Genomic DNA, 13,756 nt, shown 5'->3' on the forward strand with positions numbered 1-13,756 from the left:
TATGCCACTGGTATAAGACAAACCAATTACATCCTGAGGCAGGTTATTACATTTGAGATAATTATTGTTTTTGCCTTACCATGAGTCAATATGTCTCTGAAATTTCCATCCATATTATTCCTAGTTCTATTCTCTGAACCCAAGTAAAACAAGTATCTCCATGCTTCTAGCATCCAGAACAGTGCTTTGGTTATAATAAGTGCTTGATAAATGTTTTTGTAACTTGAAATACCACTTTTTTGTCCCTCTTTCCTTATTCCTTCAATGCCTTGAAATATTTTGATTCCATGTGAGCTCTCATTCTATGATGACCTACGTAACAAATGATGGGAAAACCATTATATTCTCCAAAGTGGAAATTCTACAACTTCTCTCAGAGAATCCCCTCATTAAAAAAAAAAAATCCCCTTCAGATGCCTATTGGACAATCCCATAGACATGATTTCTTTTTCTAGTACACTGATATTCCCAGATTTCCATATTCTGTATCTCTATCATTTCCTTCATTCCTCCTATATCAATTATACCAATTTTGTTATTTATATACACCTTACTCTGAGATATGATTCCAAAACTCAAGAACCCTGTGAAAGGTAAATATGTGGGAAGAAGTCTCAAGTGTCCTATCTCTTCTCCCTCTGCCTTTTCTATGTTACCTTTCATGCCTACAACAAAAGCCAATTACCTGGGAAAAGAAAAAAAAAAAAAAAAAACAAGGCCTCCAAATGTTATAATGTTTTTTTATTTGAGAAAATAGAACTTGTCATTGAAAATCAGGAAAGGATAGTAGAATAAAATGAAACTTTATGAAAGTAGAAAAATAGAAATAGCTCAGACTCTAGAAAAAATAGAAAAAAAAAACCCCACTATCCTGTGTTGCCAATCACTTTTCTCCTTCAAACAACAATTAACTTGGCTATAAATCAACACCCACACACCTTTTTCTCACTAATCCAAGCTTCCAGTCACTACCAAATTACTTTACAAAGGTTAGAATTTGTGTGTGTCATAAATATATATACACATATATAAGCACAGTTATATAAGTATGTGTGTGTATAAATATCTATATCTTTGGGGAGGGAGGAAAGGAAGGAAGGACTGGGAGAGAGAGAGAGAAAGAGAGGAGGGAAGGGAGGGAGATAAAGAAAGAGAAAGGCAGAGACATAGAGAGAAAGCAGGAGAGAGACAGAGACAGAGAGACAGAGACGGAGAGAGACAGAGACAGAGAGAGAGACAGACAGATAGAGAGACAGAGAGAGAGAGAGAGAAAGAGAGAGAGAGAGAGAGAGAGAGAGAGAGAGAGAGAGAGAGAGAGAGAGAGAGAGAGAAGAGGATGAATATAAGGAGAGGAGAGAGAAAAAGATGAATATGAGGAGAGGAGAGGAGAGAAGAGGAGAGGAGAATAGGAGAGAAGAGAAAATCTCCTAATGGAATGTAAGCTTCCAGAAGACAGGCAGACTCTTTTGCCTTTGTTGTCATTATAGTCCCAATGCCAAAAACAAGGTCTGGCATACAGAAAACATCTGCCTGAATTCACTTGATTCCCAAACTCTAGTAGCAATAATTATACTTACTGGATAAAGCCAAAGTATAAATATTGTGTTTTCATAAAGATTTGCACTTTTGAATTTGACAGCTTTTGACTGTAATTGAATCTGGATGGGAGAGATTCAATCCAACTTTAAGCTTTTATAGAAGTTTGGAATTCAGCTCGGGAAAATTTATAAGTGACAGATAGAAAGACTATACATGACACATCTTTGTAATAGCTTCCCTCCTCCTCCTTTATAAGTTCTCCTCAGAGAAATGAATAAAGAAGTTGGGGAAATTGATTTTCATGTGCTTAATGGTAAAAAGAAATATTTCATGAGACATCTGGTAAACTCCCCTTTCTGAGTTCCCAGAGAGCTTAAGAAAAGTAGACATTTTAAAAATAAGTGAGTAGGCTTTAGGTGTCTACATCTCTCATGGAGGCCAAAGAGACAAATTCTATGAAGAATTTGTTAAACTTTTCCAAATTATGTCAGTATCTACTTTGATACCCAGCTTCTTCAAAGCAAAAATGGACACAGGGGAAGATAATGAAAACAATACTAAAAAAATAAAATTCAAGGATTAAGGAATTAACAGAGTCAAAGACTTTACAGACCCCTCAGGAATATTACTCCATTATGGTGTGATAGCAGTTTATTAAAAAAAATAGATTTAGGGTTTTTAGTAAATGGCAAGCTCAGTAGGAGAGAGCAAAGATATAAGAAACCCAGGAAAACTAATTTGATCTCACAATACACTAAAAAAGGAATAGTATCCTTCAAAAAGTGAGTCAAAAAGGGATGGATATGGAAAATATCAAAGAGCAATACTTGAAAAACAAAACCAACAAATCTCTAAACATACCAGAAGTAATTGGTAATAAATCCAACATATCATCAGTTCATTGTATACTCATCATGAACAAAAATCAAAGTAAATACCAAACAAGAAGGTAGATTATGAACATCAATTTCCTGTATACAATTACAGGAGTTTCCATTTGTTCTATTCTAAAAGAACCAGAGACTACATCTGGAAAAGGGGAGAATTAAATTGTTAACTTATCAATTCTTATAATAAGAGGGCTCAGAAAGTACCAAAATGGCCTTGGCCAGAAATGATTAATCTCCTTGATAAGGGAAATACTTGTAGCTAAACATGACCATATTTAGATATAAGCTCGTTGGAGGTAAAGAAGTCTTCAGAATCAATATCTTATATGACACTCAATCAAAAACTAAATTTTAACTCTTTTAAAAAAATGATTGGTTAAAGACTGACTATGTACTTACTTCCTCCTGCTCTACTCCTCCAATGAATGAGTGATGGGCCAGCCATGGGCATAAGTGTGAGTCATTTATGACCCAAGCTGAAGCATCGCAGTGAAAGAAGCAAAGAAAGTCATCAACAAGAAGATTCCTCCTTGGCAAAGAATTGGAAATTGGATGGATACCTGTCAATTGAGCAATGGCTACACAAGTTGTGGTATATAATTGTGATGGAACATTATCATGTTATAAGAAATGATAAACATATTGTTTACCTTTTCAGCAGATGGGGGAGCACTGAGAGAAAAAACATCTGGAACTCAACTTTTAAAAAAGAAAGAATATTAAAAATAAATATTTTTTAAGTGAGAAAGGAAAAAAAAGAAATGATGATGATGGAGATGGTTTCAGAAAAAGCAACAAAGATTTACATGACCTGATACAAAGTGAAGTGAGAAGAATCAGGAAGACAATTTATATAGTAATAGCAATATTATAATAATGATCAACTGTGGAAGACCTAATTAGCCTCTCTTCTCAATACAATGATCCAAGGCAATTCTGAAGGACTTAGGATGAAAAATGCTATCCATCATCAGAAAGAGAATTGATAAACTCTGAATGCAAATTGAAGCATCATTTTTTCATTATATTATTCTTGCCCTTTTTTGCAATATGACTAATATAAAAATTTTATTTCACATTTCACACACATAATTAATATTATGTTGATTTCCTTCTCATAAATGAGGATACTACTTGAGGAAATGAGAAAATCCGAAACTTGTTATTTAAAAAAAAAGAGAGATGCTAAAAATAAATAAATAATAAATTTTAAAAATTTTAAAACAAAACAAGGTTTCTGTTCAGGGAGACCCAGAAACATTACAATATTTTTGCAAAACCAGAGTTGGTTGCTAGGGATACTAAAAGCTCCATTGAAGGGCCAGAGACAAAAGGTCTGGATCTGAAAGAGGAATTTGGTCCCAGGATCAAACACAATTTAAAGAGTGAGCCAAAAACACTGATCTGGGGATCATGCTGACAGATTTAATATTATAAGGAGAAGAAAGGATCTGGGTTTGCCTAAAACTCATGCAATTTTGATGGATGGTTTCTGGACATATATGCACATGTACTTTATATCCAGTCTAATGAGGCAAGCAACTCTCCCTCTGAGTTTCCCCTAAATCAACTGCTGCAAGATGGCAAATGCTGCCATGAATAGAAGCATGACTCTCTATGGTAAAAGTCATCTTTAAACAGAGGGGCCTACTTATCCTCAAACAGCCATAGACCACACAGAACTTTACAATGAAACATGTATTATTCAGTCCTCGTGGGTGCCAACCATCATCTTCCATCTTAAAAAGACACAAACTTGGAAAAGACACCCACCTGACCTCTGCCCTTTAAAACTAACAAAAAGAATCTTTGTTGAACTAAATAGCATCCACATTTTCTATTCTGATACATGTGCAGCTGCAGGTAATCTATCACTTTTGTTTAAAATGCCAGCTGTGCTTTGGTTCTTCCTAATACAGTATTGCATATTCTACTTTGACAATGCCTTTGCTGGCAAAGAACCAGCCAGACTAGAGCTACTGTTTGCTACTGATGTTTAACAAGAAAGGCAATTTCACAAATTAGACAGAAATTTGCATTTTTCTTTATGCATTGGCTAGTTATGACCTAGGAGGAAAAGCACCAGAAATGAAGTGAAAGTATGTGGACTCGATCGAGGTCTGCACACTAGCTGAACAAGCCAACTGCATGTTTATTTTCTAACAATGAGTAAGATAATGAACTTTCGTGAGCTTTAGTCTCATCTGCTAAAGGGTTGGGCTTGATGGCCTCTGGGGTCCCCAAGCTTTAGATCTATTTTTTATTACATATACATATGTGTGTGTGTGTGTGTGTGTGTGTGTGTGTGTGTGTATATATATATATAGTTTACATTTATATATATTTACATATGTAGACTTATTATCTATTATTTAGATCTATTCAGAATATATATTCTGATCCACTGGACTCTGAAGAAATTATCCCACCTATAAAAAAACAGACAAAATATCCTCCCTAACTTTCTCACCGAGGTGATATGATACTTGAATGATATAATCATATAAAATGGTTTTTAAATTGGTATCATCCCTTGTTTTTAGAAAGCTGTTTGCACACCATCTCTCCCACTAGACCATAAGCTTTTGGAGAGCAGGAAGTGGTTTTGCCTTTCTTTGTATTCTCAGAGCTTAGCATAGTGGGTTTTCTGCTGCAGAAAAGACACTTAATAAATGTTTACTGACTGACAGCATGTCACACATTAAGCAAAGATGTCACTTACCAGGTAATGGGCAGCCTAGAATTTCCAGTCTCAAACAGATGCTCCCATTATCAAACCATGACCGAGGGTTTATGCGGATATAACGGGCCACCACTGGAACTGGAAGCTCATTGAGAACTGGGATTTCTTTTTCACTGTTTCCTTCAAATATCTATTTGAGAACAAAGAAGAATTTATGGTTTTGATGAAGAATGGATAGATTATTGGAGATTAGTTTTTCCCATAATTTTACACTAAATATGATCTGAAACAATTGGGTTATGAAATTACATTGCTTTTTATCATTAATGAAGTATATATTCTATGTAAGGAACTATGTAGGCACTGGAATAGGGAGCTAGGGAGTACCACTCATAGTGTACAGAGCACCAAGATTCATCTTTTTAAATTCAAACTTGGCCTTAGGCACTTACTAGCTGTGTGATCCTGGCTTTTTCAGTTTCTTCAGGTGTAAAATGAACTGGAGAAAGCAATAGCAAACCATTCCCAGTATCTTTGCCCAGAAAACCCCAAATGGGAATGTGAAGAACTTGATATGACTTAAACAAATGAACAATAACAAGGGCACTGGAAAACAATGGCAAATAGGCAATATTTCTTTTGCTCAAAGAGCTTGCATTCTGCTAGGGAGATGCAACACATACATAAATGAGTATAATAAAAAGAATATTGAGGAAAAGGGGAGTATTAACATTTGGTAATAGAAAGGAAGGTTTCATGGAGAAGGTGGCATCTGAGCTGAGCTTTGAAGGAAGAGATAGATTCTGAAATGAGGAATGACTGTTTTTCAGGCTTGGGGAAATTGTACTAATGTGCTAATGAACAGAAGCAGAATATGGGTGACCATACTCAAAGAACTGAATGTCAAAATGGTGGAATGTCCTTGGCAAAATACTGCAGAAATCTGTCTTTATCCCTGTGTTGTTTAACATTTTTAACAATGACTTAGAGAGAGGCACAAATAGTTTCTTATCAGAATTGCAAATGACACAAACTGGGGAAGCATAGATAAGTGGATGATAGTTTCCAAAATGAACTATTACACACTAATAATAATATACACTAATACACGTGAGATGAATGATGCATTAAATTTAAAAAGGGATAAATTTAAAATCTTGCATTTTGTTACAAAAATCAAATTCATAGCTATAAGAAGCATCAAGAAGACATGAAGAGACAGTTGGTGTTTGGAAAACAATCTAAGAGTATTTGCGGCCTGAGAGCTCAATATAAATCACCAGGGTGATTTGGAAGTCTAAAAACCTCATGTGATTTGGGACTGAATTAAGAGGAACATAATTTCCAGGAATTGGGAGATGGTAGGTACACTGCATCCTATTCTGACCATATAGATTTCCTGTGTTCAGTTATGGGCACCACAATTTAAAAAATAAAATCACTGAGAAGCTAGAAAGGGTCAAGAGATGATCAGCTAGGATGGTAAAGGGATTTCATTAGGTGTTACATGGAAGTGGTTAAAGGAACTGGTGATACTTAGCTTGAGAATATTGAGATGGAGGGTAAAGATAGTGAAATGATAATTGTTCCCAAATATTTGAAGGGTTGTCATGAGAAAGAGGGACTAAGCTCATTCCATTAGGGCCTAAAGGTCAAAATGTATTGTGAATTTGAAAGGAAGACAATTTAAGTTTGAAATAAGAAAAGATTTCCTACCAAATACAGCTTTTCAAAAAAGGAATGGATTCCTCCAAGAGGCAACTGGATTTCTCTCCTTGAAAATTTTCAGTCTTCTAGAAGCTCGTTGACCAATTGTAAACTATATTAGAAAGGGGATTCATTTTCAGTTTGTACTGGGAGAGATTGTCACTGGGATCCTTTTTCACTTTTACATTCTGTTATTCTTAAGACTGAATTCAAGGAATAGATAGCCTTTGAATTTGGCTGAAACACAGACTTCATAAAAGGGAATTGCCTGAAATAAGAATAGGAGGGCAGCTCAGAGTAGGTAATGGAAGAGCTCAAATGTGAGATAAAGAAGTTCTAATCATGTATTGGTAACTATATATGAGTAGTATTCATTAAGTCATTCAGCATCCAATAATCATTTATTAATTGTCTACTGAAGGCACTCTACTAGTCATGGTGATTAATTGAGGCATAAACGAGTATGAATATCAGCTTAGGGCATAAAACAAACAGTAAAATCTATAAAGGAAATTGGAACATTATAAATACTTAGTAGAGATTATGGGAAAAGCATACTGAGTCCACAGAAAGGCAAGCTCACTTCCAGTTAGACGGTGGATATGGAGAGAGGTGGGAATTAGATTCTAACTCGAGAAAGTATAGTGTATTGGCACCTGCCTTGGATTGGGTTTCAGATCCAGCTCTACGGGGGGCTTCCTGGGAGGCAACAAATACATCATTTATCTCTCAGATTCTTAGTGGTTCTTAAAATGGAATCCTTGGATTCAAAAGAATACTATGCTAAAAATATTTCAATAAAATTAATTTCCTTTGTGATTTTATATATTTTATTTTATGCATGTAACAAAATTTTGAAAAAGATTCTATAGGCTTCATCAGACAACCAAAATGGTCCATGACACAAAAAAGATTAGGAATCTTTAACACAGATGACTAATAAGGTTCATTCCATTCACTTTTTAACCCTGAAAAATTTCCCAGCATACTTTTCACTGTCTAGTGCTTAGCACAGTGCTTGGCACATAGTAGGCATAATAAATGTTTATTAACTACTATGGTCTACTGTGCCCACCTTTGAGCTGAAATTATTAAGAATCAATGAACATAATGACTTGGTTTGAAAGCCCTTACAAAATTATTTTTAATAAGCTTTTTATTTTCAAAATATATGTACATTCACCCTTGTAGAACCCTGTGTTCAAAACTTTTTCTCCCTGCTTTCCCAATACCACTCCCCTAGATAGAAAGCAAATCAATATATATTTAACATGCAATTCTTCTATACATATGTCCAGAAGTCATGATACATGAGAAAAATTAGATCAAAAAGGAAAAAAAAATGAGAAAGAAAAGAAAATGCAAGCAACAACAAAACAAAAAAGGTGAAAATACTATGTTGTGAACCACATTCAGTCCCCATGATCCTCTTTTTGGATGCAAATGGCTCTCTCCATTACAAGTCCACTGCAATTGGCTTGAATCACCTCAATGTTGAAAACATCCACATCCATCAGAATTGATTATCATATAATCTTGTTGTTGCTATATACAATATTCTCCTGGTTTTTCTCAATTCACTCATCATCAGTTCATGTAAATCTCTTCCGGCCTTTCTGAAATTATCCTGCTGATTGTTTCTAATAGAAAAATAATGTCCCATAACATTCATATGTCATGACTTATTCAGCCATGATCCAATGGGCATTCACCCAGTTGCCAGTTTCTTGTCACTGTAAAAAAGAAATGCTACAAATATTTTTGCACCTGAGGGTCTTTGTAGCTTTTTTATGATCTCTTTGGGAAATAGGCTCAGTAGAGATATTGCTAGATAAAAGGGTATGTACAGTTTGATAGCCCTTTGGACATAGTTCCATATTACTCTCCAGAATGCTTGGATCAATTCACAATTTCACCAACAAAGTATTAGTGTCCCAGTTTTCCCACATTCCCTCCAACATTTATCATTATCTTGTCCTGTTATTTTAACTATTCTAAAAGGTGTGTAGTGGTACCTCAGAGTTGTCATAATTTGAATTTCTCTGATCAATAGTGATTTACAGCACTTTTCATATGATGAGAAATGATTTTAATTTCCTCCTCTGAAAATTGCCTGTTCATATTCCTTGAAAATTTGATTGGAGAATGGCTTTTATTCTTATAAATTTGAGTAAATTCTCTATATATTTTAGAAATAATGCCTTTATCAGAACCCTTGAATGTAAAAAATTTTTTTCATTTTTTTTGATTTCCCTTCTAATCTTGTCTGATTGTTTATTTTTTGTTCAAGAACTTTTAAACTTAATATAATCAAAATTATCCACTTTGAATTTTATAATGTATTCCTGTTCTTTTTTGACTACAAATTCCTTCCTTTTCCACAGATCTGAAAGGTAGACTATGCTTTGTTCTTGTAACTTGCTTATAATATCATTCTTTATGTCTAAATTATGAACCCTTTTCAACCTTATCTTACCATATGGTGTTAGGTGTTGGTAATGCCTAGTTTCTGCTATACTATTTTCCAATTTTCCCAGTAATTTTTGTCAAATAGTGAGTTCTTTTCCCTTTTCTCTTTCCCCTTTCCCTTTTCCAATACCAAATGGTTTTAATGACTGCTGTTTCATAATGTAGTTTTAGTCCAGTATTGTCAACCTTCATTTGCAATTTTTCATTAATTCCCTTGAAATTCTTGATCTTTGTTCTTCCAGATAAACTTTGTTGTTATTATTTTCTAGCTCTGAAAAGTAATTTGATGGCAGGTTGATTGTATGGTACTCAATAAGTAGATTAATTTAAATAAAATTTTCATTTTTATCATATTAGCTTGGCCTACCTATAAGCACTTAATAATTTTCCAGTTGTTTAGATCTGACTTTATTTGTGTGGAAAGTGTTTCATAATTATGTTTGTATAATTCCTGACTTTGTCTTGGCAGGTAGACTCCCAAATATTTTATATGATCTATAGTTATTTTATATGGAGTTTCTCTTTGTATCTCTTATTGCTTGATGTTGTTGGTAACATATAGAAATATTGATGATTTATGTGGATTTGTTTTGTATCTTTCAACTTTGCTAAAGTTGTTAATTGTTTATAGTCATTTTAGTTGATTCTCTAGGATTGTTGAAGTATACCATGACATCATCTGCAAAGTATGATAATTTTATTTCCTCACTACCTACTCTACTTCATTTAATTTCTTTTTCTTCTCTTATTGCTAAAGATAACATCTCTAATACAATACTGAATAGTAATGGTGATAGTGAGCAACCTCATTTCACCTCTAATCTTATTGGGAATGATTCTGGTTTATCCCTATTACATATGATGCTTGCTGATAGTTGCTGATATGATGCTACTGAGCATTTTAAGGAAAACTCTGCTTCTTCCTATGCTCTCTAGTGTTTTTAATAAGAATGGGTGTTTAATTTTGTCAAATGCTTTTTCTGCATCTATTGAGATAAACATATGAATTCTATGAATTTGGTCATTGATATAGTCAATTATGCTAATTATTTTTCTAATATTGAGTCAGGCCTGCATTCTTGGTATAAATTCTATTTAGTCATAGTGTACCCTGATGAAAACTTGCTGTAATCTCTTAGCTAATATTTTATTTAAAATTTTTGCATTAATATTAATTAGGGAAATTGGTTTATAATTTTCTTTCTCTGTTTAGACCCTACCTGCATTTCGTATCAGCACCATATCTGTGTCATAAAAGGAATTTGGGGAGACATCATATCCTATTTTTCCAAATAGTTTGCATAGTGTCAGAATTATTTGTTCTTTAAGGTTGGGTAGAATTCAATTGTAAATCCATCTGGTCTTGGAGGTTTTTTCTTTCCTATTTTAAATCAAATTAACTAAATGTTTATTTATATTTATTTTTTTTAATAAAATCAAATCTTAGTTTTATTAGTTCAATAATCTTCAGAATTTCAAATCTGGTATTTAATTGGGGGGGGGTTAATTTATTCTTTTTCTAGCTTTTTTTGTTTCATGCCCAATTCATTGATCTTCTCTTTCTCTATTTTATGTAAGTTAGCATCTAGAAATATAAATTTACCATAAGAACTATTTTGGCTGCATCCCCAAAATTGTAGTATGTTTTCTCACTATTGTCAGTCTCTTGGATGAAGCTGTTAATGGTGTCTATGCTTTGCTGTTTCAACCATTCATTCTTTAGCATGGAAATTATTTAGTTTCCAATTAATTTTTTATCTATTTTCCCTGGCCCTTTATTACATGTAGTTTTTATTTACATCATGATCTTAAAAAGATGCATTTATTATTTCTGTCTTTCTGCATTTGATTTTGAAGTCTTTATACCCTAATATGGTCAATTTTTTATAGGTTCCATGAATTGCTGAGAAGAAAGTGTACTCCATTCTGTCCCCATTCAAAGGTCTATCACTCAAAATTTTTCTATAATTCTATTTACTTCCTTAACTACTTTCTTATTTATTTTGTGCTTCAATTTCTTTAGTTCTGATAGAGCAAGGTTGGAATTCTCACTAGTATAGCTTTATTTTCTATTTCTTTTTGCAGCTCTCTTGCATCCTCCTCTAAGAATTTGGATGCTATACCAATTGGTATATATACATTTAGTATTGATATTATTTCATTATCTATGGTACCCTTTAGTAATATATACTTTCCCTCCTTATCTCTTAATTAGATCTACTTTTGCTTTTGCTTTATCTGAGATTAGGATCACTATCTTTGCTTTTTTTTTTTTTAACTCTAGTAGAAGCATAATAGATTCTGCTCCAGCCTTTTACCATTATTTTTTATGTATCACGCTGCTTTAAATGTGTTTCTTGTTAACAACATACCACAGGGTTCTGGCTTTTTCCTGCTCTCTTATTTTCCCCAAGTTATACTTGTCTCTTCCATTTCCCTTTTTCCCTCTTCCCCAGTGTTTTGCTTCTAACCACCACCTCTCTCAATCTGCCCTTCCCTTTTACATCTTTTCCTCTTTTTATCTCTTTCTCCTTCTACTTCTGTTCTCCCTTCTATTATCTCCCCCTTTCCCTTCCCCTTTCTCCTCCTACTTCCCTATAGGAAAAGTTTCTATATCAAACTGAATATGTTTGATATTCTTTCTTTGAGTCAAATCCAATGAAATTAAGGTTCACACTATACTCATTCCTCTCCCTTATTTCCCTCAAGTGTAATAGGTCTTTTTTTGCCTCTGCATGAAATGTAATTTACAACATTTTACCTCCCCTTTCCTCCTCTTCCATTACAATCCCTTTTATATTCCAATTTCTTTTTTTATATCTTTCCAAAAAGTCAAATTATAACTATGGCCTCTAAGTATAACCTTAATAAAAATACAGTTCTCATGAGTTAAACATATCATCTTCCCATTTAGGGATGTAAACATTTTAACTTTTAAAAATATGGGGTTTTTTTCTTTCCTTTTTATCTTTTTATGCTTCTCTTGAGTTCTATATTTGCAGATCAAATTTTCTGTTCAGCTCTAGTCTTTCCATAAAAAAAATAAATAAAAATCCCCTATTTCTTTAAATATCCATCTTTTCCCCTAAAAGATAATGCTTAATTTTGCTAGTTTATTCTTGGCTACAGTCCAAGCTCCTTTGCCCTCTTATCATATTCTAGGAACTTTGATCTTTCAAAGTGGAAGTTGCTACGTTCTGAGTAATCTTGATGATTGTTTGATATTTGATATTTTAATTGTTTCTTTCTGGCTGCTTGCAGTATTTTCTCTTGATCTGATAATTCTTAAATTTAGCTGTGATATTCCTCGGAGTTGTCATGTTGAGGTTTCTTCCAGGAGGTGATTGGTGACTTCTTTTAATAGCTATTTTATCCTCTGATTGTAGGACATTAGATACGTTTTTCTTTGATTTCTTTAAAGATATTGTCTAGGCTCTTTTTTTAATTGTGATTTTCACATGGCCCAATAATTCTTAGATTGCCTGTACTGGATCTGTTTTCTAGGTTACTTGTTTTTCCAATAGTAACATTTTTGTACTTTTTCTTTTTCTTTTTTTTTTTGTTTTGTTTGAATGATTCTTGTTGTCTCATTTGTAGCATTCATTCACTTCCATTTGTTCAATTCTAATGTTTAGGGAATTATTTTCTTCAGTTAATTTGTTTACCTCCTTTTGCCTTTGGTCAATTTAACTTTTAAATGAATTGTTTTGTTCACTGATTTTTTTTTCCATTTTACCAATTCCATTATTTAGGGGAGTTGTTCTGTTTCCAATTCAGCAGTTCTGTTTTTTAAGGAGCTATTGTCTTTTTCCATTTTGCAAAATCTCTTTTTAAGGAGTGATTTTCGTCAATTTCTGATTTTTTTTTCCTTTCCAAAGTTCTCATTTTCTTTCCCCATTTTTCTTCTAATTCTCACATAAGGTCTTTTCCTCCAAGACAGCCTTTAGAGTTGGAGATAACTTATATCACCCTTTGAGGCTTCATCTGAAGAAGTTTTGTCTTTAGTGTCCTCAGAGTTGGAGATCTGTTCTTCCTTGTCTCCATAATAGCTATTTATAGTTAGAGCTCTTTTTTCCCTTTTTGCTCATTTTTAAAAGTTGAGGTCTGCTCTTAGGGCAAAGGGGAGATTGTCCCAAACTTTCTCTACAGGTGACAAGGTCTTCACACTGCTCTGGGGCTGGTGCTGCTGGCTTCCTTCCTGTGCTGCTTAGGCATAACCAACTGCTGCTTGTTATTCTGGGATTAAGGGGCTCATTATTTGCTTTCTTTATCTGCTGATCCATTGATTTCTGAACCAGAACAAAGTAGCCAAAGCTGCTGTATGTTGGCTGCGAGCCTCCCACTAGATTCCCCAGCATAGGGTCTTTCTGCCCTGGATATCCCTGCACTGAACCTGCACTAGTTTACCTCACCCCTTACCCAATTGAAATAGACTTTCCCTGAAGTTCTTCCTAAATATCTTCTGCTG

At 33.8% G+C, this 13,756-nt stretch overlaps 1 protein-coding gene across 2 annotated transcripts in view; it reads right to left on the reverse strand.

Moving 5' to 3' along the window:
• The window catches only part of CPXM2 (carboxypeptidase X, M14 family member 2), a 266,901-nt gene that overhangs the window by 109,052 nt on the left and 144,093 nt on the right, over nt 1-13,756 (reverse strand). For both annotated transcript variants that reach the window (XM_031956005.1, XM_031956006.1), the window contains one exon: nt 5,152-5,302. In XM_031956005.1, the coding sequence (XP_031811865.1) occupies nt 5,152-5,302 (151 nt within the window). The remainder of the gene's footprint in view (nt 1-5,151; nt 5,303-13,756) is intronic.

The sequence above is a fragment of the Sarcophilus harrisii genome, chromosome 2 (genome assembly GCF_902635505.1).
Source record: "Sarcophilus harrisii chromosome 2, mSarHar1.11, whole genome shotgun sequence".
Classification (NCBI taxonomy): domain Eukaryota; kingdom Metazoa; phylum Chordata; class Mammalia; order Dasyuromorphia; family Dasyuridae; genus Sarcophilus; species Sarcophilus harrisii.